The sequence below is a fragment of the Diceros bicornis genome, chromosome 18, assembly GCF_020826845.1.
Source record: "Diceros bicornis minor isolate mBicDic1 chromosome 18, mDicBic1.mat.cur, whole genome shotgun sequence".
In the NCBI taxonomy this organism is placed as follows: Eukaryota; Metazoa; Chordata; class Mammalia; order Perissodactyla; family Rhinocerotidae; genus Diceros; species Diceros bicornis.
In genome coordinates, this window is record NC_080757.1 from 9,331,340 (window position 1) to 9,358,798 (window position 27,459).

General features: G+C 58.2%; 1 protein-coding gene across 1 annotated transcript in view; it reads right to left on the reverse strand.

Annotated features, from left to right (window-relative positions):
* Positions 1 to 677: 677 nt before the first annotated feature.
* The window catches only part of NTN1 (netrin 1), a 175,390-nt gene continuing 148,608 nt past the window's right edge, over positions 678 to 27,459 (reverse strand). The window contains exons 6-7 of the mRNA XM_058559727.1: positions 16,701 to 16,775; positions 678 to 1,027 (exon numbers count right to left, since the gene is read on the reverse strand). Coding sequence (XP_058415710.1) covers positions 699 to 1,027; positions 16,701 to 16,775 — 404 coding nt within the window. The 3' untranslated portion in view covers positions 678 to 698. The remainder of the gene's footprint in view (positions 1,028 to 16,700; positions 16,776 to 27,459) is intronic.

Sequence of the window (27,459 nt, forward strand, 5' to 3'; positions counted from 1 at the left end):
GGACCCCATCCCAAGACCTCACCCCGGAGGACCATGCAGCAGGTGGCAGTGGAGACCAGGCCGCACGGGGAGTGCTGACTGGACACGCTGCTTCCATCTCCCCCAAATGCTAGCCAGGACCCTCCCGATGGGGCCCAAGTTGTCACAGCCAGGGGGCCTGTGGGAATTCCCAAAGGAGGGTAGAGGGAAAAGGAGGGAATTTTCGTTTTGGGGGTGGTGGTCTGGCCGGCCTTGCTCTGTCCCCCGCCCAGGCTGCGGGCCTGAGAATTCACAGTTCTCCTCACGTCCCCTTCTCCATCACCATCGACGCGCCGCGGGTGCGGCGCCCCCTGCGCGGTTCTGCGCCCTCCCGTCCCCCGGGTCCGGGTCAGGCGGCCCGCCCCTCCACGGCGCCCCCGCCGGGCCCAGGGCAGCAGTCTCTGCTCTGGAAGGAGCCCGTGAGGTAGCTAAGTCTCGTCCTCATCTCACCAGGGCCCGGCCCGCGGCGCACGCCACCCCGCGCGCGGCTCCCGCCCGGGGCGCGCAGAGGGGCTGGGGGCGGGGCAGCAGGGGAGGGGCCGCCGAGCGCCCCGCCCCGCGCGGCCGCGGCCCCGCCCCCGCCGCGGAAAGGCGTCGCGGGCCAAGTCCACGCCGCCGCGGTGACGCGCCGCCCCTCGCGCCCCGCCCGCCCGCCCGCCCGGCGCGCCGCCGCCTCCGCGCTAGGCCTTCTTGCACTTGCCCTTCTTCTCGCGCTGCTGGAACTTGCGCAGCCGCCGCGCCCACGTGTCCCGCCACTGGATCACCAGGCTGCTCTTGTCGGCCACGATGCCGCTCTGGTCGGGCGAGTCCTCCGCGTTGCCCAGCAGCAGGTACTTCTTGAGGGGCTTGATTTTGGGGCACTTGCAGGCGATGTCCCGCGAGCGGATCCACAGGCTCTGGTCACCGCGGCGGATGCGGCTCGTGCCCTGCTTGTACACGGAGATGATGTTCACCGTGAACTTCCACCAGTCCCCCGCCTTGTCCGCCTTCAGGATGTGGATCTGGACGGCTGCAAGGAAGCACAGGCAGGCCGCTGGGCCACAGGCCGGGGAGTGCCGCCTGGGCCCCCAGTTCCTGTGGCCAGGTCGGCCCGGCCTGCCCCCACCCTCTCTGAGGCCGAGGATGGGGCAGCCTTTTGATGGAGAAGGAAGAGGAGGCCCAGAGCTGAAAAGTGACTGCACAGGGTACCCCACGGGGTGATGGGTGGGTGGCGGCAAAGCTGAACGTGGAACCCCACCTGCTGATACCTGGGCCAGGGCCAGTGCTCCACGAAGCCTCACCTCCTGCCTATTTTGAAGGTGCCACTCAGCACTGCCTTTGGGGACAAGCCTCCTCTTAGGATCCACGAAGGCCAGAGGAAGCCTGTAGGAACTGACCACCTGCCCAGGACAGATGCCCTCGGAGAAGTGCTGGCCACTCCTCACAGGCTGGGGGGGCACCTCCTCAGGTGGCCCTGCTGGGCATTTCCCAAGGCCCCAGTCACTGACCACCAAGCCTCATGACACCTCCAGACACACAACCTTGCCCTTGACCCAATCTCAGAAACCCTAATGGGATCTCAGCGCCCAGGTGCAGAGCACCCTGAACCTGCCCTTCAAGGGGGCCACAGCAGAGTCTGGGGTCCTTGTACAGCCCACCTCCCATCCCTGCCAGGCTGCCCCCCCCCCCCCCCCGCAAAGCCCCAAGGCCATTCCCCTTTCTTCCAATTCCCTGCTAGTGTTTCCCCTAGCGTAGGGGTTCTCAAACTGGAGCATGCATCAGAATCCCCCTGGGGGGCTTGTCAAACACCCATGGCTGGGCCCCACCCCAGAGCTTCTGATTCAATAGATCTGGAGGGGGCCCCAGAATATGCATTTCTCACAAATTCCCAGGTGGTGGTGATGCTGCCTATCCAGGGAACTCACTGAGAATCAGTGCCCTAGTCAATGTTAACAAATGTCATTTCTGCAGGATATTACCAGGTGTTATAAAATAGGAGGAAATGTGTTTTTTAAAAAAAATGGGGGAACTTTGTTCAAATACGTTTGTGAAATACCGGGTTAAACGAAGTCAACAGGTTTCGTTACTGCAGGACTTTTCAGAGCCTTTAATCTACAAATTTTGTGTGTGTGTGTGTGTATGCATGTGTCTTGGTTTCCCAAACAACTCTGACTGCAGAACCCTTTGGCTTGTGCATCTCAGGTCACCAGAGCCCCATGGGGCCTACTTAGGAACTGCTGGGGGCACCCAGAGTCATTCCAGAGGATAAATGAAGAGGCCTCTGCTGCACCAACCTCCATTCAAGGGGAATTCAACCATCGTCCCCATCCTGAGTGGACGTGAGCCCTCCTGGGAAAGAAGCAGGAGTTTGCCTCTCCAGATTCAGGAGAAGAAACTGAGACACAGGCAGGATCGCTGGCTCCAGCAGCCACGAGGACATGTCCCCGGGGATGCCAAGCAGTCATCACCTGCCCACTCAGCTGCAGGCCCTGGGCCCACCCACAGCTCGGCCTGGCCTCCCGTGCTGGCTGGCCTCTCTCAAGGTCTCTGGGGGCCACTCGGCCACCTTCATCCCAGGGCCCTCCCTGCTCCCCTCTTGTGCTCATGCTGGGCCCAGGGTGATGGGGAGGGGCAGGGATGGCTGGGCCCAGGGAGCATCAAACACCATCCGACTCATCCTTCTGGAGTGAGGGAAGTGGCAGATTTTCCCATATTTTCATTTCAGCTGTTCCTGGGCATCTTGAACTTTGCACTCCAGTCTGAGGGCTCCAAAGAATGGCTGCCATGGCAACCGTTTCCATGTGTTTGTCACCAAGGGACTCAACACTCAGTGTGAACTCTGGGGGTGGAGGAGCCCTCCAGCCCGGAGAAGTGGCTGGGCCGAGTGTGTCTGACTGTGCAGACAGAGGTCACCGTGGTAACTGAGTGCCCCTCACCTCAGCAATGGGGGAGCCACCCCTGGCATCCCTAAGAGCCCGGGTTTCCTCTCCTCAGGACTGAGCTGAATACAGAATGAGCCTCCTTCAGGATGCGGCTGTCTCCCTTTGTGGGACCTCAGACCCTTGGCCCAGCCACAATGTCACCCCAGCCGGGTGGGCAGAGGTGGCCCGATAAGGATGCTGCAGAAGGTGCCTGTGGCTGGGGCTCCTGGAGAACGCAGCTTTGATCCCAGGCACTGAGCATCTATCGGTGTTATGGGCTGAACCGTGTCCCCTCCAAAATTGGTATGTTGAAGCCCTAACGCCCGGTACCTGAGAATGTGACAGTATTTGGAGATAGGGTCTTTAAAGAGGTAATTAAGATAAAGTTATTAGAGAGGGCCCTCCAGTATGACTGGTGTCCTAAGAAGAGGAGATCAGAACAGAGACACACACAGAGGGAATACCACGTGGAGACACAGCGAGAAGACGGCCATCTTCGAGCCAAGGAGAGAGGCCTCAGAAGACACCAACCCTGCAACACCTTGATCTTGAACTGCCAGCCTCCAGAACGGTGAGAAATAAATGTCTGTTGTTCAAGCCCCCAGTCTGTGGGACTTTATTCTGACAGCCCAAGCAGACTCATGCCATTGGAACCGAGGACTCTGGGGACGCTGGGCCTCAGCTCAGGGCCAGGTGGGAGGGCAGAACTGGCGGGACCTCCCAGCTGCGCCGGGAAGAGAGCGGGCTGGGCAAGCTCAGGCCGGGGCTGGCCCTCCTTGCTCCCTGGCCCCGCAAGAATGCGGCCCTTCACAGCAGAGGACTCGGCGCCTGCCCCACCTTCCCTGGCCTGGAGCTCCCCGTCCCCTCAAGGAATGCCCTGGAACACCAGGCAGGGCATCCAAAGGCACCCCACTTCCCCAGGCACGGCCAGCGCAGGCCTGAAGGGGGCGCGCTTAACACTGAGGAGGCAGCCCCAAGGGGGTACCTGCCCCCGGACACCTTGCTGTCCTCGAGCATCCAGGGGCCAAAGCAGTGGACACTGGTCAGCTGGGACAAAGCACTGGCCCCTGTCCTCCTCCCACCCCGGCAGCTCCCTGGCCACGACGTGGGACGGCACAGGCTGGGGGCAGGGGCAGGGGAGGGTGGTGGCAGGACTCATGTGATTATGCTGGAAAGACTCCACATTTCCGCTGCCCTTGGCAACGCCTCCCACATTACACAGCCCACCAAGTATGAGCTGCACACGCAGTGCACGGGCCAAGGCCCTGCCGCGCACAACAGCTGAACATATGCACAATCCACACTGAAGCAGGGCCCTCAGGCAGACCCGCTCTGCACGCTCAGGGAACGCGCTCGGCACGGCTCTGCACGGGACAGCGCCACCTCCGGCCGCCCTGCTGGCTGGGAGCCGGGAATGACTGGGGTCTCCTGGGCGCCCGGGGCATTGCCCAGCTGGGAGCTGGGCACAGTGGCTGTGGGCAGCTCTGCCCATCCTAGGGCCACTGCCCCCGAGGGCGGGCCCCTGACACCCACATGACACACACACCCGGCCAGTTAGCCTCAGCCCATAGCATGCCTAAGCCCTACTTTCGTACTGATGTCGTCCTAAACTGACCTCAATGAGGCCAGAACATGGGGTCCGGTGAGGATCCCCCATCCTGTGTTCGGAAATGAGGGTGATGAGATGACCCTCGGAAAGGCAGACCATGAGATCAGACCAGGGCGATAAGAGGCGCTCTGAGACCCCTTAAAGTAGAGACTAGTTTGCAGGAAGAGGGTCCCCAGCGTGAAGCCAGAGTGCCCTTCTCTGTCTGGAGAGAAGGCAGTGGCTGCGGCAGACGCTGGCTGGGAAGGGCAGCCCGGCCCCCAGCCTGCTGGTGCTTCGGGCCCCTCTCCAAGGAGTCAGCAGCCCCACTCGGGGTCCACACCGTGAACGGTCCACCCCTCTTCCCCGGAGCCCTTGCTCACCCACAAAATGAGGGCTCAGGCTGGGTAGCTGCTGTGCTTGCCCCGGGGCTCTGCTCTTGGGCAGCAGCAGGCATCGGGGTGTGGGACAGGGGAGGCTGGCTCCAGAAAGCCCAGCAGAGCTGTTGCACCCACGAGCGCCCCCAAGCAAGCCTCAGAGGAGGCGCGTCTGCAGGATGGAGCAGACGCCCACGGAAAAGCAAGGAGCGCGCCTCTGCGCAGTCTCCAGAGAGCAGGAGTCAGCCTCCAGGTCCTAGGGGCCAAGCTGCACTTCGTCCCTGGCCTTGGCGTGCCTGGGCTGCCTCATATCTCTGTGCAGTAAACCCTGCAGGCAGGCCGGGCAGCAATTCCGTGGCTCCCAGGAAGGACTTTCGTCAAGGAACCCTCCTTAGCCACCAGAGCAGGGCTACGAGGACCGAACCCCCCTGCTCTAATTCAAGCCTGCCGCTCTGGCTGGGGGAAACAGGCTCCTCTGTCCCTCGGCAGAGGCCTGCACCTGGCTCTGGAGGCTGGCCGTGACCCCACGGGGGCGAGAAGAGGGCCTGAGGGCCAGGCCCATGGAGGCCAACGTCAGCAAGAACAGCCGGTGCCAGAGCTGGGTGGCTTCTGGCCAAGGGGCAGGGGCCTAGGAGGCAGGCCCTGGGCAGGCTGGGTGCCCTGCCCAGCCCTGGGGGTCCTCTTGGCTGCTGCTGGCCGCATCCCTGGCCACAGTGCAGGTGTGTCCTTCCATAGGAGCAGACCTCTGGCCATGCTTCCCAGGGTGCCTCAACCTCTACAGAGCCCTAACGCTGGGAAATTACCAGGCCATCAAAGGCGACCTGAGGAGTGGGAAGCTCCAGGTCCCATCCTGCACTTGGATTCCTCCAAAGGGGGACTCGCTGCCCTACGGCAGCCCTGTCCTCTGTCCGGAGCCCCTGTCCATTCAAAGCCTGCCTCCCCCCTCCCTCTCCAGCTCTGGGCCCTCCGAGGACCTGGCACTGCCACCACCTTGGACAGTTAATGGCAGGAGCTGGCTCCGAGCTGACTGATGCCCCCACTTGCAGGTTTTGGGGACCTCCTGCTGGAATCAAAGCTCCCGCCCGCCCGGGCCAGGTTCTAGGAAAGCTGCTGGGTCAGTGAGGAGTATACAGTTGTTGCCCATTCATCTGCCGGCCCAGCCAGAGACAGACAACCTGCGGGGGCCAGGCCTGGGGGAGTGGCCGCAGTACAGGCCCCGAGCGCTGGGACACCTCTGCAGGGAGGTCTCCTAGATTTACGGGCTTCCCAGCAGCTGCCCCTCCCAGGGAGGCTTGGGTGGTCAGCCCCTGGCCTCCCCCCGCCCAGCCATACCATCCTGTTGGGCCGGTCCAGCTAGGGAAGGCTTGTCACTCATCTGCCTCAGAAACAGCGGCCAGGACGAACGGGGGAGGACACTAACCCCACAGAAACCATTAAAACCTCGCAGCCCCATAAATCTCCCCGGATAGAAAGTGTGTCCCGAGCTGCAGCTGCTTCATAAAATGCAGCTCTGACCACATGGCTCCCAGTCCCCTGGGAAGGACAGACACCCCTGAGCAGGGCCAAGCCTTGGTTCTAGGGTGCTACCCTGCTGGCGGGGGAGGGCAAGCAAACGGAGCGAAGCGTGCCGAACGGGGGTGCAGGGCAGGCGGGCAGGGCCGACACAGCCAGGACGGGGTGTCACGGCAGCCCCCTCCACCCAGTTTTCATTAAATGAGGTGGAAGGCAGTAGGCTCACTGTGGCTGGACCCGGCCACCATCCGCCCCCCGGGAATCCTCAGGAATCTTGGGGCTGGCACCTCCTGCCACTCCCCCAAGGCCCTACCCCAGACCTTGATTAAGGTAGGGACACCCAACTTAGGGCTGGCTGAAGGTTCCCCCTTTGCCCCCTCAGCCAAACAAGTAATGGCATGCCTCCCTCTCTCGGAACCAATAGCAATGTGGAGGCTGCCTCAGTTTCCCCTGCCAGGTCCTTGTGCTTAGGCTCTTTTCTTGGGAGGGAGAAGGATTGGGTGCCTGAGACCATCTGATTGCACAGGGATCCTCGGAGGAGGGGGACATCAAGAGATCTGGGAATCAGAGAGCCAAACTTGGGAAGACGTCAGCCCCGTTCCCTGGACCTGGTCATGGTCTAGCCTCGCCATCTGCACCCCCAGCTCGCAAGCGAGACGAGATCAGGGGACAGCCACCCTGCTTTGCAAGAGGGTCAGGTAGCAGAGTGGACCTGGGCCCTGCCCTGCCCCAGCTGGGTGCCCTCATAACGGGGGCTGGTCCCTCCTGCCAAGCAGCCCGAGGGAGAGAGAGCCCACTGCCCCGGGAGGAAGCCTTAGGCTGCCTCCCTCTGCCAGTCAGGAGGAACTGAACAGCCTGGCTGACTCCTGATCCAGTGCTCATCCCCCACCCACCACAAGCATGGTCAGAGCTGCCAGAATGTCATCCTGGAGGATGACCAAGGCTCCCCTTCCCGGAGGGCCTCACACAGCCTCCTGAGATGCCCCACTAGCCACACCTGCCTCCCATGCTGGCTGGAGCAGCCCAATCTGGTTCCCTGACCTGGGCCCCCACACACAGAGGGCAATGGTCAGGGCAGGCCTGCTGGCTTTGCTGCTGGGAACCACCCAGCTGGGCAGGTCGAGCAATGAGTGGCCCCCCCAACCCCCCCAGGCTGGTGCCCTCAGCATCAATGGTGGTCCCGGCCTCTGGAGGAGGGGAAGGCAAGAGGGTCGGCCTTCCTGATGTGGCCTCGGTCCAGGCCCCCTCATCACCCCCAGGTCCCTCCAGGCCCTGTGACCTCAAGGGCTCACAGACAGCCTGGTGTAGAGGGTGCTTCTGTCTGCAAATTTGCACGCACCCCACAGTGGGAGTATGGCCTGAGAGGCCCCCCCAGACAACAGCCCTGTCCACAACCTCTTCCCCAGCAAGGCTCCAGCCTCCAGCAAGCCCCCCTGCAAGAGAGTGCAGAGCAGCCGCTCCGCTGCAGCTGGGCTGGTGCTTCCGGCCTGCTCCCAGAACACGGTGCCTGGAGTCCTGTCCTAGAAGGGGGGGCATCCAGGAGCTACTCTGGTCCCCTCGTGCACCCCCTGAAGACTGCACTCGGCTCTAGCTCCTAAAAGTCAAACCACCCTCAAAGGATGGAACCTGCTTCCCCAAGGAGACCCCCCAAAAGGCTCTGAAACAGGAACCAAAGCAGGATCCAGACCAGAGCACCAGAGCCCTGCTGGGGGAGGCCACAGCCCAGAGGCGACCCTAAGCCAGCCACATTCACCTGGGGAATCCGCTCAGGTGCCAGTGAGCACTGGGAAAGGTGTTCCTGGTCTTAAGTCACGCCCGCCTCTGCAGCTCACCAGGGTGCTGCCCAGGGCCTGCCCCGCATCTCCCGTCTCAGGCCTGAGCCCCACGAGGAAGGGGGAGCTGGCAGGTGTGTGTAGACTGCGGGGTGGGTCACGGAGAGGAAGCCCAGGCAAGAGCCACTGGCGTGCTGGGGTCCTCGGCGTCAAAGGCACTAATGCCCGGGCTGCGGGGGAGGTGTCAGGACCCACCACACCCACCCCGACGGGGAAAATGCCCACCAGAGCCTAGCTGGGCCAGGAGAGATCTCCCTGCTCTGTGATCCTGGCGAGCAGGGAGAAGGCACGGGCTGCCTGGCTGCAGGGGACGCATGGCTGGTGGCCCCCACCCTGACTCTGCGCCAGCTCTCCGGGCACCTTGGACAGATGCCTGCCTCCCCCAGCCCCACTCTGAGCCCCAGTGTCACCATCTGTGAAATGGGAGGTGACAGCTTTCACTAGATGGTTTTCACAGCCCCCTTGAGCCTTCCCTACCCACCCCTCTTCCTAAAAGCAGGATGTTCAGAGGAGGGAAAACAGTGAGGAAAGAAGACAGGAGGAAGCTCCAGGGAGGGGGACAGATGAGGGCCGGAAGCTGCCCAGACCCCCGGGCAGGCCCCTGTGGAGCTCACGGCCCTGCAATGGTGGGAGGCCCAGGCTCTGGCGGCCCCATCTGTGGGGACGGGAGCCGCTGTGCTGGGAAGGGCGGCAGGAGGCCCTGTCCGTGCAGCACCCTGCAGATCAGCTGTCACTGGGGCCACTGGCCCTCCCTGCCCAACCTGGTGGTCACCCGCATTCCACGACCTCAGGCTGACTCACGCGGACCCAGCTCCACATCTGGCCTCCATATGGGGCTGGCACTCCTGGGGGGAGCGAGGAGGGAGGTCACATCTGGCTGGGGAAATCGGAGGATCCCCAGGGGGCCAGTGACCCCCAAAGAAGGGTCAGTGAGCCTCTGAAACACCATGCCACGTGCTGCTGGCTGCCCTGTGTCCTGCTTCCTGGAGCTGGAGCAATGCTGGCGGGTGGGCAGCTGGCCTCCCCCAGCCATCACCACCAGCCGGGGCCCTGCCACTACCTGCCCCCGCAGGCGGCCCTCCCTTTGGGGGCAGCCCCCAGCGTGCCCCTCTAACACCTGTACTCACACCCAAGCCCCGAAGTCACAGCATGCTGTGGACGCAGGAACTCTGTCCCTAGGACGGGGTTGATAACCCGTCCAGTTCTCCGCACGTGAAGGGACTGATCCTGATCAGGAAAGTTATTGACCCCAAGGTCAAGGAAAGGAAGGGGAGGGGGTGTAAAGAGGGGGAGAGGCCATCGTTTGCTGAGAGGCCCCGTGTCCCCAGGGCTGGCTGGAGGAACAGAGGCCTGAGTGGGAGACTCTCCCCACCCCTGCTCATCTGCCTGAGCGGCTAGACAAGAGCCATCTCCACCCGCGCCACAGCCTCTCATCCACAGCCGCGCCACGGCAACCTGCAGTCAGTCTCACCCCCAGCATCACCTCCACGCCCACCTCCCCTGCTGGCTTGGTCTCCCCAGCCTCCACGTGGATCTGCCCATGACCTTCCCACCACACGGCCACGCCCATCACCAGAAGGGCTGTGCCAACCCCACCTCTGCCATCACTGACATCCCGGCCCATCACCCTGGCTCCATCTCCCACAGTCCCACCACCATGACAGTCCCCCCAACACCATGGCAACCACTCCTGCTTGCTTCCCCATGAAGATGTCTTTGTGGCCTCTCCTCTGAGGCTTATCAGGAGCCGAGAGTCAACGGTCCTTCTAAGGGACTGCTGTGCCCACCCTGTGCTGCCAAAGGCCCAGGGCCCCGGCCTGGGGGAGGAGAAAGACCTCGGCCACAGAGCCCCTGATCTCGGGCCTGTTATTTTATTTTGTTGAGTCTCAGCGTCCCATTAACAGAAATAAACATCCCTCTCTCACAGGTGCTTTCGAGGCTTCAATGAGGATGAGAATGAAGGCTGTGAGGTACCCGGTCCAGGGCCTGGCCAGGGAGGGAACAGTCACTGGCCTGGCAAGGGCTCTTCTGGGTTTCCACTGCCCCAGGAGGCACCAGGGCACACAGGGGATGCAGCTACAAATCAGAATTCCGCATAGGTCTCCAGGCCCACCTCCGCCACGGGGCCCCCCAGAAAGCACGCACATGCATGCACATGCACACACACAGCCCAGCGAAGCCAGCCTCTCCCCACGGATGCCAACAGAACGTCCCCCTCAAGTTGTATCCTCAGAAATGATCCCTGTGGGATCCAGGAGGAATACTTGAGACAAGTCATCCTGTGAGAAGCATTTTGATTTTTCCATCTGGTGGTGCCAAAACGTCTTTCAACAAAAGGGGTGACTAATAAACATTTCTGGGAACGAATAATTTTTCCAAGAACTAGCAAAAGTGAGATGATCTCACCTTTCAGAATGTGAGCTGTCTTCCCCCCTTTCTCAATCCCAGGGAGAAGGAAGGGGCGGGCGGCAGCCCCCAGGCCACCTGAGGGGACAGCTCAGGGAGCAGGCAGGACCCCCCGAGGACCAGCGTGAGCTGGACTGGCTCTGGGGGGTCAGGGTGGTTTCCGCACATGGACACGGACATGGCCTTGAGGCCCACACGAGCCTCTCTCGTCCCCCGCACCCCGCACCCCACACTCGCTCTTCTCCCGCTGCCCCAGCCTGCGTCTGTGCTTAGAGGCCTTTCTCCCTCTGCCTGGGAGCCCTGCTTTGCCCAGTGAACACTGGCTACTGGGGCTCCTTCCTCCAGGAAGCCCTCCCTCCCCACCCTCTCCGGAGGACAGGCCGTGCCCTGCTTATGCCCGCCTCAGGCTGGACCCTGTCCACAAATCCGCCTTCTATGCTCTCGTCTGTGTGTCTATCTCCTCTTCTAGGCTGTACTGTAAGCTCTTGCGGGGCTAAGCCTGTGTCTCCTCCATTTCTGTAAGCTCAGCACCCAGGACAAGGTGGGGCACACAGCAGGCACTCAATGAGTGTACGGCGGGGGCGGGGATGGGTGTGTGAGGGAGGACATCTTGGGACATGCACCGCTGTGACTATGTGCATGTGTGTACGTGTGCACAGCGGCTGTGGGATGAGGGAGGTTGTGCAAACAGGAGGTGAGTGAGGACAGGATGGTGGAGGCTCCAAAGGAGCACAGGGACAAGCCAGAGTGCAGGGGAGGGAGGGGGAAGGGAGGAGAGAAGGGAAGGGGAGAGGGGCAGGGCCAAGGCCAGGAGGGCTGGGCTGGACAGGGTGAGGGGTTCTCAGGGAAGGTCACGGGGTCAGGAGAGTCAGGCCCCCGGAGCCCCCTTCCACACCAGGTTGGCAGGGAGGCTACACGCGGTGTTTCCCACACCGGCCGAGGGGATTCGGGCCTGGAACCTTTGTCAGGCCTCAGCCAAGAGGGCCCTGGTCAGGCCTGCCCAACGTCCCCACACAACAAATGCCCAGAGCAAAGTGTCATTCTGTCATCCTCATCACCTTGACTCTACTGGCAGAAGGTTCTGGAGCCCGGGCTTCCCATAAATGTGCCACAGAGCAAGGATGTGCTCTGCCTGCATCGGAGCAGCCCGACGGGGTGCAGACTTTGTGGTGCACACGCACACGCTCGCACACACATGCACACACACTGTCACACTCCGAGCATTCTCACAAAGGAAGGGCCCCTCCAAGGCTAGGTTTCCTGAGAAGTTGGCAGGAACTGCGAATACACTTGAAAATAATAAAACCCGTCGTCTGTGAACAACTGCTCCACACTTGGCCTTCTTGCTGGCGCTTTTTCAAGCATTTGCAAGGTGAGCTGGAGGCCCCTAGAGGGCAACAGAGGACTGAGGTGGCCCCAGGAGAGGGGGGGATGGCAAAGACAGCATCACCATGGACCCCTGCCCTTGGAGATGGCGCCTGGCCTGGTGGGGCCACGATCTGTCTTATCTAGAAGGATGGCACGTCCCCTTGATCACACCTCCATTTGACAGATGAGGACACTGAGGCCCAGGCTGGTGAGGCTCCCTGTGCAAAGTCACAGCAAATTAGGAACCTGTTTCCAGACTCTGGGGCCAGTGCCCCCTTCCCTACAGATGGGAATGGAACGGCCACCCTTCCCTGTCATGGGGTCTCTTGACCCTGAGGCCTTCCCCCACCCCAATTCCTTCCTGCTTACTTGGTGCCCACCCCACCCCACCCAGGCTGGGCCCACTCTCACTGGGAACATGCCTGAGAGAACAGAGGGCAGGCTCGCCCCAGGGTGTTTCTCATCGCCCCCGCCTCCCCCAGCCTCCGGTCTACACCACTGCCCGGGTCGGTGGAGCCCCAAATCCGTGCTCTCCCACAGCACATCAAGACTCCTGTGAGCTGGCCTCAGAGGAGGAAGGGGGTCTGGGGCCTGCTCTTCACCCAGCAGGGGCAGCAAACCCGAGGTTCTAATTAGCAGCTTCTGGAACATCCAAGTGCCCCGGCTGTAAGTGAAGGAAATCTGTTTCCTAATTGGCTCCCTGCCGGGGTGTCAGTCAGAGAGCAGGGATTATGCAGCCCCTCTGAGCCTCCCTCCCCGGCCCGCCTGCTCTGGCCAGCCTCGCCTCCTCCCCTCCTTGTCCTCTTCCTACTCATCCTTCTCCTGGGCTGGCCCAGGTCTGCCCCGGGTGTGGGAGGGACACCCCTACTCACACTTCATCCAGGGGTCCAGGGTCCCAACAGGATGCAGGGAAGATCCTCCACAAGGTCCCGCAGAGCCCGACCTGAGACCTGGCCCCTGGCCTCAGAGCCGGGCCGGCAGCTGCTGCACCCGTGGGCCTCGGCGTCACGAGGGCCCCTGCCCCAGCCCTGTGGGCGTCACTCACTCCTTCCTTAACAAGCCTCCCCGGGGCCCTGCCCGCCCACCCACTGGGCTCTGTGAGCTCTCTCCAGAAGCCCCTGAAGTCCCCTTCCTGGCACCTCTTTGTCCTGCCTCCTGCCTAAACACACAGGCCTAGACACCGAGCTAGGGTGGCGATGCTCTCCAACTTTTAGGTGACCCCAAGAGTATCAGGGACAGTCCTGGGGACCAGAACCACCCCCCAAGGTCTTTGGGGGAATGGGAGGGGCAGTGCCAGTCCCAGCCTCAGTGCAACAGGCGGGGGGCACGGTTAGGAGGACATTAAAGCTGATGGCACAGCAGCTTCACACCTCGTTGGCTCCCTGAGGGGGCATCCCACCTCTCTCCTGCATCTGCTGCTCCTCAAGTCTTGCTCTGTGGCAGAAACGTGAGCACCTGGGCAGTGCGCCTGGGCAACGCATGTCGGGGCAGGAGCGGGGATGGCCGCGATGAAGTCTGGGAAGGTGGGCACGCTGACTGTCTCTCACTTCTCTTGGCCTTGGGGCTAAACGTGATGTGTGTGTCGGGGGAGCCCAGGGAAGGCCACTGTGGAAGGAGCGGGAGGCGGGACCTCCACTGGGCAGGCCACCTCAGCCAACTGGGCCAGGGTCCCCACCCGTGACACGAGGGAACTGAAGCCTGCCGCCTTTGACACCCGCTTCACTCTGATAACCCACAAAGGAGTCGCGTGTGGGGGAAAGTAAGGGCCAGGTCAGAGGGCAAAGGGCAAATGGAAGCCAGAGTCTGGGCCCCACCCCTCCGCACCCCCAGGAGAGAAGGCCCCTGTTGCCCAGAGGCGCCCACAGCAGGGGTGAGGCTCCGGGAGGGTCCAGGGGGCCCCTCTGGGTCTATAAAAAGAGGGTATCAGGCCCCTTCAGCAGAGAGGGGACCTGCCTGCTGGTGGGTGAGGTGCCAGGAGAGCTCCAAGGGGGCCAGAGTGCACCCTGGAAGATCAGTGGAGGAGGCAGAATCCAACGGAGGAAAAGCGGTCAGAAGAGAACAAAACAGGACTGAGTCAACAGAATCAGGTGGAAAACAGGAACCATTTTGGAACTTTTAAATAAAAGTCCAACTTCTCCACAGGCTGCGGTCAACACCTCACAGCAAGACTGCTGGCTCTTCCCTTCTCCAGGCCCTCTCCACAGCGCCCACTGAAGGGATGCTTCAGGCCCGTCATCAAATCACTCCTCCCTAAGCGGGACCACTTATTCCTTCTCCCTGGACCCTGCTCTGGGCAGGGGGAGCAGCACCTCGGCAACCCCGGGCTCTCTGGGCCTGCACGGACGCCTGTGCTCCGCCCCCAGGCCCCAAGCCTGGGAGTGCGGCAGAACCTTCGGGCTTGGGTCCTCTTCCCACAGGACTGCCACCTCGCAGTCCCCGGCAGACACAGACGGCCAAGGCCGGGGAGGACGAGGCCCTGGAGCTCGGGGCCACACAAGCTTCGTCCAAAACAACCTGGGGCCTCTCCTCGTGGCTGTCGCTCTGGCTCGGAGACAGCGCGTCCTTTATCTTTAAACCACCCCAAGTTTGTCTTCCCAGCGGAGCTGGAAGTTTCTGCACTGCCCTAGGGTGCAAGCACTTTGAAGCGGCTTTTAGGAATTTCCTGTGGGCCCCAGAGGGGACTAGAGTGGAGATATCCACAGCCTGGCCACTTCTGAACTGACCCGCAAAACCTGCCAGTGGCTCCAGCTTTGTCCTGTGGGAGGCCAGGTGGCCTGCGGGCAGTGCGGCCGGCTCGGGGAGGGCGCCTCAGCGTGGGGTGTGGGTGCGTATGTGTGTGCCCCATCATTTGGGCCTCATCATTCATTTTATGATGCTGAAAGGTCCTGACTATTGTCTTTATTAAAGGAAAAATCCTTAACGTGTGGTCCAAACAGCCGGCCAGTTAGGATCCCCACAGGGCCTGGCTTCCAAGGCCAGCTGCCTGCCCTCTCTGGGCAGGAGGATGGAGCACGGGTTCCGGATGGACAATGAGGCCTCCTCACCAGGGGGCCTTCCCTCTCACCCCACCTCTCCCAGGTGCGTTTCTTCCCTCCTCCCCTCCCACCAGGCTCCCCGTGGATGAGCCGAGGTCCTGCTTTACTGGGAGCCTAACAGGCACCTGGCCTTGAGCTGGTGCTTCCCGCACATGCACAGTAGGTGCGTCACCTCCGCATTACGGACCAGGAAACGGAGCCTCGGACAGGCAGCTGGGCTCGCCCAGGTCCCAAGGGAGGAGCATCCTCAGGGCAGACTGGGAACACTGGGCAGCAAAGAGGCCACTCGGCTTTGCCGGATAGGGCCAGGGTGGGGCTGGGGTCTGCAGGGCCACTGAGGCCTCGGGCAGGGAACTCACCTGCGGGGGCAGTTGGAGAGTGGACAGGCGAGACCAGGCCACATCCAGCTGGAGTGGGGAGGAGGGCAGAGAGGACTGTCGGGGGCCGGGAAAGGAGGCCCAGCCCGAATCAGCCAGGCCGAGCATGTCGGGGGGCCCCCACGGTGGAGAGAGCCAGGCCTGGGTTCAGGCTGCGGCTACTGCCTGGCCGGGTGACGGAGACCTCGGCCACCCACACGGACGCCCTGGTTTCCGCACAGGGCCCTTCCCTGCTCTGCCAGTGGACATCTGACCATCTTCTCGGAACTTCTCTTCGCTTCTCCTGCTCTGAAGCACCCCCTCCACTCTCCACACACACCTGCCCGTGGGCTGCTAAGGGCTCCCCTCTTCCTGCAGGCTCCCCGACTGCCTCCCACCCACCGTGACCGCAGTCACCTTGACCCTGTGTCACGTGGTATCTGGCCAGCGCGGACACTCTCAGGGGCTAGAAACCACGAAGCTGGCTCCTCACCTCCCACGGGGCGGGGCTGGCTCGAGCAGACGCTCAGGAAGCGCTCACAGAAGGCGGGAAAGGAGAGCGCAGAGAAGGGGTGCAGGGGCCCGCTGTCCCCAGTGCGTAGTGAGAGCGGGGGGACGGGACACCCCCTTCCCAGTGAAGGAAGCCTGAGGGCTCAGGTGACAGGGAATCTCTGCTGGTGGCCCCCAGGGCTGTCAGCCCCACAGCTTCCAGCTGAAAAAGGCCCCCAGAGACCCCCCTTCAGCTGTGTGCAAACTTCAGGTGCATCAGAATTACCAGGGAGCCGTTCAAAATGCAGATTCCCCGACCCACCTCAGCCTCGTGGAGTCGACCCTCAGAAGAAGGCAGCTTCAGGAATCCGCACTTTAAACATAGCACGAGCTCCCACCCCCTTTCCTGATGCCTGGAGGACCTCACTTTGAACAACAGCGGTTGCTCAGGTTGAGTGCCCACAGTATGCCTGAGGGCACTGAAGACCAGAGAGGTCAAGTGACTGGTCTGCGGCCACACAGTCCCCGGGGCAGAGTGAAGGCCAGAGGCCACCCTGGGAATCCCAGCCCCAGGCCAGCCCCACTGGCCTGGACGCCTGCCCGTGGGGCGAGGGGGAGAACCCAGTGCTCGTGCCCTGTGGCCCCTCACGGCCCTTGCCTCCGAGGGCCGCGGTGTAAGAGATGACACACTCCTGGGAGTGGGATCCGCCCAGCTCGGGTCCTGTCCAGTCACAGGGACTCCACGACCAGCACCCACCCAGGGCCACCTGCACCCCAACCCCAGCTCCTGGCTGGTCACGTGACACCCGCCCCCTCACTCACCGTAGTCCTTCTTGCAGTACTTTTTCATGTTAATCTTCAGCTTCCCTTTGGAGGCCTTGCAGTAGGAATCGCAGTCTGCAGGAGAGGGGAGGGGAGAGCACAGACAAAACCTAATTAGGCTGGCGATGAATAGGCTGGCGGGCCGAGCGGGAGGCCACCTCCTCCCTAAATACCCAGAGGCCCGTGATACCCATGGGCCGGCCGAGCGGGCAGGCATTCAGGGCAGCCGGCCTTCTAAAGCGGCGCTCGGGACAAAGGGCCCCCGCCCGACCCACCCCTCTGGCCTGACGAATCCTCTAGCCGCTGCCTGCAGCCCCCTTGGCCTCCATGAGGGATTCGGGGGGCTCCCGTATTGTGCCACCCAGGGCTTCTGAGCGCCACACAAATTCCCCCAGTTCTTAAGACACAACCCGAGCCTGATTAAAGCCGATAGAGGCCTCATTGTCACCCCGCGCCCGGGTCTGTGTCAGGCGCTGGCTTTCATGGCGCAGAGCCTCTGGCTGGGGTCAGGCCCCAACAAAAGAGGTCACGGAGGAAATTAGCAGCCCATGAAGCATTAGAAAACCCCTTTGGTGTCCACTCTACTGGAGTGTGCAAATAAAATGCCCCCCGAAGAAGAGTTCAGTTCTAATGGGCCCTACTGCTGAGAGGCAGGGCTGCCAGGCCGCGTCTGCTGGGTGTGACTTTGGGGGCTTCCCCGAGCCCGAGCGTGAGCCGGGCAGGACGTGCAGGGCCCCGGGCCTGCCGGCCATCAGGCCTGCTTCTCTTGGGGGTGGCCTGGGTCAGCCCAGCCCAGCCGCGCCCTCTCCCTGTCCACTCTTTCTGCTCTTCTCTGGGTGAGGTGACGCAGCTCCTCCACGAGGTCTGTGTGACGCTCTTAGCATGGTGGGGGCCTGGCACAGAAGCCCGGGAAATCCTCCAGCCCGCCCTGCACCACAACTCGACCTGCTGGGTCTCAGTCAATTCTCACACCCAGGCTTTGAGGTGTGAGTGTTGTTCCCATTCTGCAGACAAGAAAACTGCTCCGCCTGCCCAATGCACTGACAGCTAGCGCCAAGGCCAGGCCTTGAAGGCAGGCCTGAGATGTACGAATCACTGCACTCTCGGCTACACCACGCTGTGTCTCAGTGAACACAGCGGATTCCCCCGCACAGCGAGGAGGGTGTTAAGCTCAGGGCTGGGGATGAGGAGCACCATGTTCCAGCCACTCCCAGACTGCTGGCAGGAAGACCAGCCAGGCCGGCCTGGCCCAGCCTGTTCTAGGAGCAATGACAAAGATGGCATGGGGTGGTGGAAGTGGGCAGGGGTGTGTGTCCTGGTGAGGGGCGGAGACAGGGGGACCAGAAAGGTGAAGGGGACGCACTCACACACAGGTGACTCCCCAGGAGCAGGTGCCAGCCCCTCATCCTGCAGAAGGGAAATCCAAGGCCAACCTGGGTGTAAGGAGTGATTTGTGCACAGGAAGCACAGGACAAAGCCAGGGCAGGAAGTCAGGCCTCCCAGTGCCACCTGCGTCCCCAACCCATGACTTAGATCCGCAGGGAATATTCAGAGATCACTCCAGAGTCAGCCTCTGGCCCCATGGGAGGTGGCTGCCTCCTCTGAGGTCCCGGGGCACACTGACTGGTGCCTCAGCTAACGTCGAAACAGCTCCATCCCATTGCCCTGCGAGCCCCGGGCCTGGCAGCCCCCTGCTGCCTCCTGAGCCAGCTTCCCGGAGAACCCAGTTAGGAACCAGTCTCAGGAAATGGGAAGAAAACAGCCCCCCTTCCTGCTTCCCTGTAGTCTGAACCTTTGGACTCCCCCTAGGATGCCCTGCCAGGGGCACCAGAGGCTATAGTGCCAGTCCCTCCTGCCAGCTGGATGGCTGGTTGGTCACTGGAGTGGGGACCTCCTGGAAGGCAGGGCCTGGGTCATCCAGAGAAAGCGGCCTGCATTCTACCGCGGCCAAGCCAGAGAGGTCAAGACGCGAGGTGATGGCGGCCAAGCACATAGGTCAGTGGCACTGGCACCACCATCACACTGCACTTCACCGCGGGGAGCAGCTGCTCCTGCACGTCTCTGCCAGCTCAGGGACAGATGACGCGCACAGCAGAGCCACCGCGCTGGCTGAACCCAGGTCGTGCGTACGTCCTTGCGGTCCCGAGCGAGCTGGCTAGAATCCCTCTCTGACCTCTCCACTTAGGGAAGCGAAGTGGAATGCAAGTGGCGCTGGGTGACGTTATCACAGGGCAGTCTCAAATCTACTCTCCTCTCTTTCTTGTCATTTTTTACGAAGGACGTTGGCCCATGGCGGTACTTGCATTCCGGTCAGTAGGAAATCACCTACGCCCTGCCTCCTCCCACGGATCCAGACACGTCCCTCCATCTCAGCCTTGAGGTGGCCCCCAGGTCCAGAGAGCGCCTTGTAGCCAATCAGCTCCTCCAAAGCCTCACAGCAACCCCGTGAGGAGGGACTGCGAGTCCCATCTCACAGATGGGAGACCGCAGCTCCGAAAGGGTCCAGCGCGCCTGCCCCAAGTGAGCCCTACACTGTGGGGGAGGGGAAGGCAGCCAGTCCTGCGACCACCTACCCCTGCACCTTCAGCCCTTCCCTCTCCGTCACTCTCCTCCTAGCAACATGCACAGCTCTTCTTGTCAGAGCCACGGATCCACCTGGGACAGAAATCGTCCTAGAATGTGCGGCATCCATTACTGCCTAATTAGATCGAGCTCCAGACCCTGCTTGACAAATCAGAGTCAGCCCCATGAATACCAAGAGTCTGCCCTCATAACGGCAGCCACGCACGCAGCACTAACGAGGCAAGCAGCACTGCTCCCCACCCTGCCAATCAGCCCCATTTCACAGACGAGGCAGTCTGTGCAGAGCCTGTGCTCCTAACCCCCTGGTTCTCAACCTGGGCCATCCAGCGGAATTACCCAGAAGCTTTAAAAAACGATGATGCCTGAGTCCCACCCCCAAGACATTCTGACTTCATTGGTTTAGGGGGAAGCCCAAGTATCCAGATTTTTAAAGTTCCTCAAGTAATTCCAATGGTCAGCCAGGGTTAGAAACCCCTCTCTGAACCAGCTGTCACTGTGGGAGGTGGGGACAGGGCTCTGCACCCATGACATGCACAGAGCACCCAGCTCAGCAGAGGACAGGCCCAGATAGGTGGCTGCTGACTCAAACTGGAGAGTGCTCTCAGAGAAACTCAAGCTGATTGCCCTCACGGGAAATGGTGCCAGCTCTGAACGTTCTAGTTGCATTTGCTTTTTGTGTGTGTGGGTCTTATGTCTTTCCTTCCTGTCAGCCAGAAATTCCTGTCAGGTCAGTGTGCCTGTTGTTGTAAAACGTCCCCTACTCCCTTCAGATTTGCTGATTCCAATTCAGTTGTGAGCTAGGAAAACAGAAAGACCCAGCTTGTTAGAACTGTGTGTAAAACACAGACAGGGCCAGCTCCGGTGGCCTAGTGGTTAAGTGCAGCACGCTCTGCTTCGGCGGCCCGGGTTCGGCTCCTGGGCGTGGACCTACAGCACTCGTGTGTCAGTGGCCATGCTGTGGTGGCGGCTCACGTACAAAAAGAGGAAGATTGGCAGTGTATGTCAGCTCAGGGCAAATCTTCCTCAGGAAAAAAAAAAAAACAATATGGGTAAATAGGCTCGGAATGAGAGACTAAACGCTGTCCCTCGGGTAAAGCGAATGACCTCCAGAACATGGACACTGCGGCAGCTCTGGCTGCTTCTGGACTCTTTGTTTTGCTTGTATTCCAGAGAACTGAGGTCACTGAACAAGTGGTCCCTGGATAAGGAAATGTTCCTATATTTTCCTCTTTTATCAAACACACACAAAGCTACACAGACTGCTTCAAGATGGACAAACCACAGCTTTAAAATGCAGCTTTGACTCCTTCAAAATGGCATCTACTTGGCAGTCACCCATATAGCCTCTCCTTGCTTTGTTCCAAAATAGCTATAAAGACAATGAAAAAAAATGAAAATTCACACTAATGCCAAAAATTCAACTGATAGATGACCCAGTGCTGGAATCTGGGAGCAATCTCTATTAATGAAAGGCAGATGGTGGTGGAACAAGCAAAACCTGTCCAGGTTTTACCTCAGGACACAGCTCTTTGTCTGATGAGCAGAAGGATCCTGAAAAAAGGGAAGATGGCAGAGAGACAAGAACCAGAAAACAAATGGGCAGGAAGTGGGCGGGGGCACCGGTGGTGGCGCCCTGCTCCAGGGACGAGAGGCTTATGGAAGGGTAGGGACTGGAGCGGCAGTGTCTGCAGTGGGTATTTGACCTTGCATTTTTATCTAAATCATTAATACAGAGAATGAGGAAGTCAGACAGTGGAGATAGAAGGATACCACCTCCACGGAGCAGAAGAGAATCAAGGGAAAGGCTGGCAGGAACTAGGAGATGGAGCTGCACACATTCCCCTGCCATCCAGCTTGGCGCTGAGATGGGAATCCAGCTGTCACGCTAGTACAGGGATCTGCAAACTTTTTTGTAAAGTGCCGAACAGTAAATATTTTAGGCTTATGCAGGCCATACGGTCTCTATCACTATTCAAACTCTGTCCCTGTAGCTCAAAAACAGCCATAGACAATACGTAACCAAATGGGCATGGCAGACTAAAAAAATTCTAAGAAGACACAGCCTCTATGAAATAGGAGAAGAAAGCCATAAGGGAAGACCAGGCTGAGCTGAAAAGGCTGTATGATGAAACAAAAAGGGTGATGCAAAAGAGAAAGAGCTGGAAAAACCAAAACCTAAAAACCCAGTAGCACAATTAAAATCCACTTTGGAAGCATTAAAGAGAAATGATGCTGTAGAAAACTGATTCAGAAACATGGAGAATAAATTGGAGAAACTCTCATAAAATTTAGAGGAAAAAGATAAAGAGAAAATGATAAGGATATAAGAAAGAAAGTGGAAAGTGGAAAAGAAGTGCAGAAGAGGCCAAATGGAATAGAGACAAGAATCGAAGATGGGATTCCTGAGCTAAAGACAGACCTACGTATGCACAAGGAAAGGGCTCTCTGAATTTTCGGAAAAAATTTAAGGAAAAGAGAGACACCCAGATACATCTTTACAAAACATACGAAATACCAGGATGAGGAAAAGATATATATGGTTTAAAAATCAACAACAGGAAGCTGGCCAGATGACCAGGAGCAATGTCTATAGGTCTTGAGGAGGGAAAGTTTGTGACCCAAGAATTTTATACCTAGCTAGACTGTCTTATATGCATGCAGACCACAATAAACAGAAGGCATTCTCTTGTGTGCAAGGGCTTAGAAAATACTCCAATCCTGTATCCTTTCCAAGAGAAATACTTGAACATGTTTTCCAACCAACTATGAAATGAATCAAAAATGAGAGTTTATGAGGGGAGAGTTGTGGTCTGAATGCGCTGGTAATGAACACCGAAACCAGTGACCACAGAGATTTCAAATTTGGTTCTAAAACTGAAAGCAAATGTCAAAATACTTTTAAAATGTTTGAAAGGGAACCATGAGACTATGTATACATACATATATGTATAAATAACTATAAAAATTTACTCTGAAACTTTAGATCCTATTAACGAAAACTAACAAGCAGAATGGGGGGGGGGGACACAACTCTTTGTCTCGAGGAGGCAGAATGCAAAAGATGCTATTTCATGCTTGACCCTGACGAATAAGAACTATTAGATCAAACAGTGCTTTTGAAAAACCCAAAGATAACCACAAAATGCCAGAGAAGACAGGAAATCAATTATAGGTAATATGCCAAAAGGAAAAAAAAAAAAACAGAAAAAGTAGAATATATAAAAAGCAATTGTGATAAATTAAGATCACAGAAGAGCAACTATATAAAAACAAAACAATGACTGTAAATGGATTCTACTCCTCTATTGAAAAACTGATTAAAAAATATTAAATGTTCCAGAGTGATATAACTAAATGAAGCAATATTTTTCACTTACAACTTTTAAAGAAGTTGTAAGCTTCTTTAAAGAAGTCCTAAGTTTGTCACTAGGTAACAAAGAAGTTCACCCCATAATAACAAAAAAATGTTTTGTGTGGAATAACATCTTACTGAAATATATTGAGCAAAAACCGTGAGAAGTACGAAGGGAACAGACAGACACATAAGTAGTAAAAGAATGCTAACTTGATTCCAAGGGGCTGAAATTGTACAGGCCGCATTTCCTGACCACAATGTAATAAATAGTACTTATTATTAAAGAGAAAAGAATAAAAATAAATGAAGCACGTGCAATTCTAGAAGTTAGAAAATGAGCAAAATGAAACCTGAAGAAAGCAGGAGGAAAGAATTAATACCCAGAGAAGTAGAAATTGAAAACGTAGACCACTGAAGAACCTCAAAAGTTATAAATACACCCAGGAACTGATTCTCAGGAAAGCCCCAAAACAACCTAAAAAAAACCCAACCAAAAAAAAAAACAAAAAACAGACAAAACACTGTCATGTCTAATTATGAATAAAAGAGAGAAAACAGACACAACGTGAGGAAGCAATGAGCAAGGGGCATAACCACAATCTGAAGAACATTTTATAAATCACAGGGCTACTGCATACAGCCTTCGGCTGAAATCCTGGACACTGGAATGAAATGCATTACTTTTTAGGAAAACATAAATGACCAAGTTGAACTCAAGAAGAGGTATCAAATCTGAATAGATAATCGTTAAGAACTCTCTGGATACAGACAGTTTCAGAGGCTGGGTCCGTCTAATCATTTAAAGGACACATCTTTTTCAGGTTCTTTGTTCTGGTGAGAAGCACAGAACAAGATGGAACACTATTAGGATGAACCACAAGACAGCTCCTAAAATCAATCATTTTTCAACTTTTAAAAAAAGCAGTTTCATGTGGTTTGCCCTTAAAAAAGCTAGCCTGGACTTATACCACAGAGACCCTGCAGACCAGATGATCAACCTCATTTACCAATCAGTCCCCACATTTTGTGCCCAACAGGGTCCCACCCTCCCTGAACCCAATGGCTGGGACCCCGCCTGCCTGGGCCGAGCATGCCGGCTCCACACAGGAGTGACAAGTGAGGGGGGCAGGCACTTTCGCTGCCCCCACTCTCTCAGGGAACTTTGGGGCTCCAATGGAGGGCGCAGGTAAATACGGGAAGATCTGCAGGAGCCCCTGTACCAGGGTCACCCTCCACTCCCACCCTCCTCCCCAAAGAGACAGGAGCTGCCAGGGACGGACACGGGGACCGCCTGGCTCCCCAGTCGGACGTGCTCAGTCCCGGGGAGAGCCGCTGAGACCTGGGGCCGCCATCTGCACTCGCAGCAGGCCCATCCTGGCTGGCTGGCATCCTGGCTCCTCCTGGGAGCAGCCGACCCTCCCTTTTATTCCTTCCACCTGCTCCCTGACCAACCCACAGCCAAGAGCCAAGAGGGGGCCCTGCAGGCCCAATCCCAGTGGCCGAGCCCCTCCCTCCTCTTCCTCCACCTTGGGTAGCTCGCCCCTCTGGTCTGCCTGCTGTGCCCCAGGTGCCAAATACCCTGCTGGGCAGGCCTGCTCGCCGGATCGAAGCTCATCTCTGAGCATATGGCAGGCGGGGCTCGGCATACCCTGGTTGCAGCCAGGGGCGCTGCATCTGGCGCCTCCCTTGGAGCAGCGTGGGGAGCTGGCCAAGGTCCGCTCTCAGCAGCACCCCTGCCTCTCTGCTTCTGGGCTGTCGGGCTGAAGAAGGTGGGGCGGTGGGGGTAATGAGCGAGGGACACCCAGCCACCATGGGCCATCCCAGAGCAGAGACCTGGGGCTGGTGAGTTTCAGACTCCACTGGCCGGGCACAGAGGAGGGGCTCCCGGTTCCCCCTGGCCTGGGGTAAAAGAGCTCAAGGGAGCGGGGCTAGGAGGGACACCCAGCTGGCTCCGTCCATTTCGGCTGGGCCACTCTGCCCACCAGCAGGTGACAAAAGGCAGGTGAGGCCTGTCTGCCCAGAGAGTGTCCTTTGGCTCCACCTGACCTGAAGCCACAAAGTCTCTTGGAACTCCTCAGCCCAGAGAGTCCAGTTTTTAATGTGTACAATTGTCACACATGGTGGGTGTCCATGCGTTTCATAATGGCCATCGTAGGGGAGGTGTGGTGAGGATGCAGGAGGCACTCCCACGAAGCCAACTCTCGCCTCTCGGTCCTAGGCTGCAGGGACATAATAACTCTCCCCAGGGGACCACCTTCTCAGCGCCCCCACCCACCAGTCCAGGGTACAGACACTCTCTGGGAGAGCCGGGGTCCACAGGCAGCTCTTAAGCCCCCACACGCCTCTCTCCAAGCCTGTGCTGGTCTCACTCACCCACTCTGTGACCTCCAAGCCCTCCTAGCCTCAACAGCATAACGGCCTTTTAACTTTGGGTTCTGGGGCAGAAAGGCAAGGACCCCCAAAACGAGGCAGCCCCTGGGACAGGAGCTGGGCATGAGGACCTGGGCATGAGGCGCCTCACAACCTAGGGGGCAAATGACCGGAAAAAAGCCAAAAGTGTTTGCAATATAGCAAAGGACTGCTGTCTAATATATAAAGAACTCTTCCAAATCAATAAGACAAGTAACCTAAAATTCAAAGGACAGGCAATTCACGAAAGAAGGGGGAAAAAAAAGGGATAAGATGTAAAAATGTTCAATCTCAAATAATCAAAGAAACACAACTTAAATCAGCAAGAACATAGGACCTTTGCCTGGTGAGCAAATTAATACAAACTTTCCTGACGGCAACTGGCATCGAATGTCAAAACCCTGAAAAGAAGCACACTCTTTGATGCAGCACCCCCACTTCTAAGAATTTATCACCCATTCATTCACTTAACAAGTTTTACTAAGCGTCTCCCACGTAGCCAGCTCTGGGAGGTGTGGGTGTGCACTGGGGCTAATGGAACAGTCAGGGTGGCTTACAGCAGGAGGGGACAGGTCAATAATAGCAGTGTAATCACACTCACCAGAGAGTGACAGTCATAAAAAGAAGACAGTGAGCAGGTGCATTGGTGAGGATGGCGGGGAACCTGCTTAGCTACGAAGGCCAGTCTGAGGAGGTGAGATTTAGGATGACACAGAGTCAGTCCTGGGAAGCACCCCGGGGCAGGAAAGGGCCAGGCAGGAGCGAGGAACCAAGAGGAGGGGAGCCTGGAGCTGGGGGGTCCCAGCCAGAGATGAGGCTGTGTGGTTTGGAGGGGGTCCCTGGGGGCTTGTCAACTATAGCAGGGGTTTGAATTTTATTCTAGAAGAATATACTGTGCACCAAAATGTTGGGTGGTAGGACTGTGGCTGGTTTTTATATTCTTGCTTTGGTTTATCTATATTTTTAATTTTACTATAATGAATGTACCATTCTTACATTAAAAAGAAAAGAACACTAAAAATATTCTGAGGTGAGTGTCTTCTTCAGTGAGGATGGGGACCACTTACTTATGGGGGATCCTATAACAAGCTGTTATCCATATTCAATGAGGTGACACCTGTATTCCTAATCCACGGGGCTTCTGCTGCTGGGAAGCGCTGTATCTTTCCTAAGAGATGGGGGGTGTACACGTGTACGTGTGTGTGTGTGTGAAGTTTCATCCTCTCCCAAATCCACAAACATTAATATCAAGGGACAAAGGAAAAGTGAGTCGTCAGCCAACCGTGTGCACGGTAATATGGTTGGGACTGAGGGCACTGCTCTAGCTAGGTGGTCAGGGAAAGCTCCTTGAGGATGTGACACAACACTGAGACCTAAACAGTGGGAAGGAGGCAGGGGCAAGAAGATCTGAGAAGAGGGTTCCAAGCAGGAAGAACAGCCTGTGCAAAGGCCCTGAGGCAGGATTGAGCCTGGCACGGCCCAGAGACTGAATGAAGGCTGGGGTGCCTTGTACACAGTGAACGAGGAAAGGAGCAGAGAGACGAGTCACACTAGCCTGAGGAGCCGTGTGGGGCTGGATACGGTTTGGATTCTATTTTAAATGTAACACAAAGCCACCAGAGGGTTCTAGCCAAGTCTGGGTCACTCAGGGCTGCTGGGTGTGGGGTCTTTGGCTGCATGGGGTCAAGAGAGGCTTTCACCCTCTTACCATCAGGGAGGGGTCCCCTGGGCTGCCTAGGCCCCACCTCACCTGAGGCTACCGGGACATGATCTCCACTCTGTCCTGTCCTTATAAAGAAACCACTTGTCATTCTGCTGCACGAGCCTCGTTCTTTCTGAAGGGCTACAGGAAGAAGTATGGACGTGCATGCTCTACACCGGCGAACTGAGCGCTCGAGCCTCTTCCTGTGTCAAGGCAGCGGCTGAGGCTCAGCTGATCAGCGCCGGGGCTGCTACTGCTCCGGCCCCCACCCACTGCTCCCCAGGGAAGCCCTTCCCTTTCTCTCTGCTTCTTCCCCAGTCGTGGCCATCTTCGCCCAGGGCTTCCCAGACAGTGGCTCCCGGGGGGCACGCACACGTGCAAGGCACACCCAGGGCCCTCCTTTCTTGGACCTTCCCCCAGAGAGTCACCCGCTGTGATGGCCTGGGTCTGACGGATCTGCTACAGCCTCCCCAATACCCATTCTCCTTTCTTTGCAAAGAGCAAACCCCAATGTTCCCAACTTCAAATACTCCTCCTCAAAGACGCCCTGGAAGCTCACCATGGCCACGTCCCCACTTCTGGCCCCGAGGACGCAAGTGGAAGTCAACTAAGAAGGGCTCCAGGGAAAGCGGTTGTTTCTTGTAGAAAACGATCACATCACCAGCCCTATGATCTGGGCCCTAAGCCATTCCGAGCCTCAGTTTCCCCTC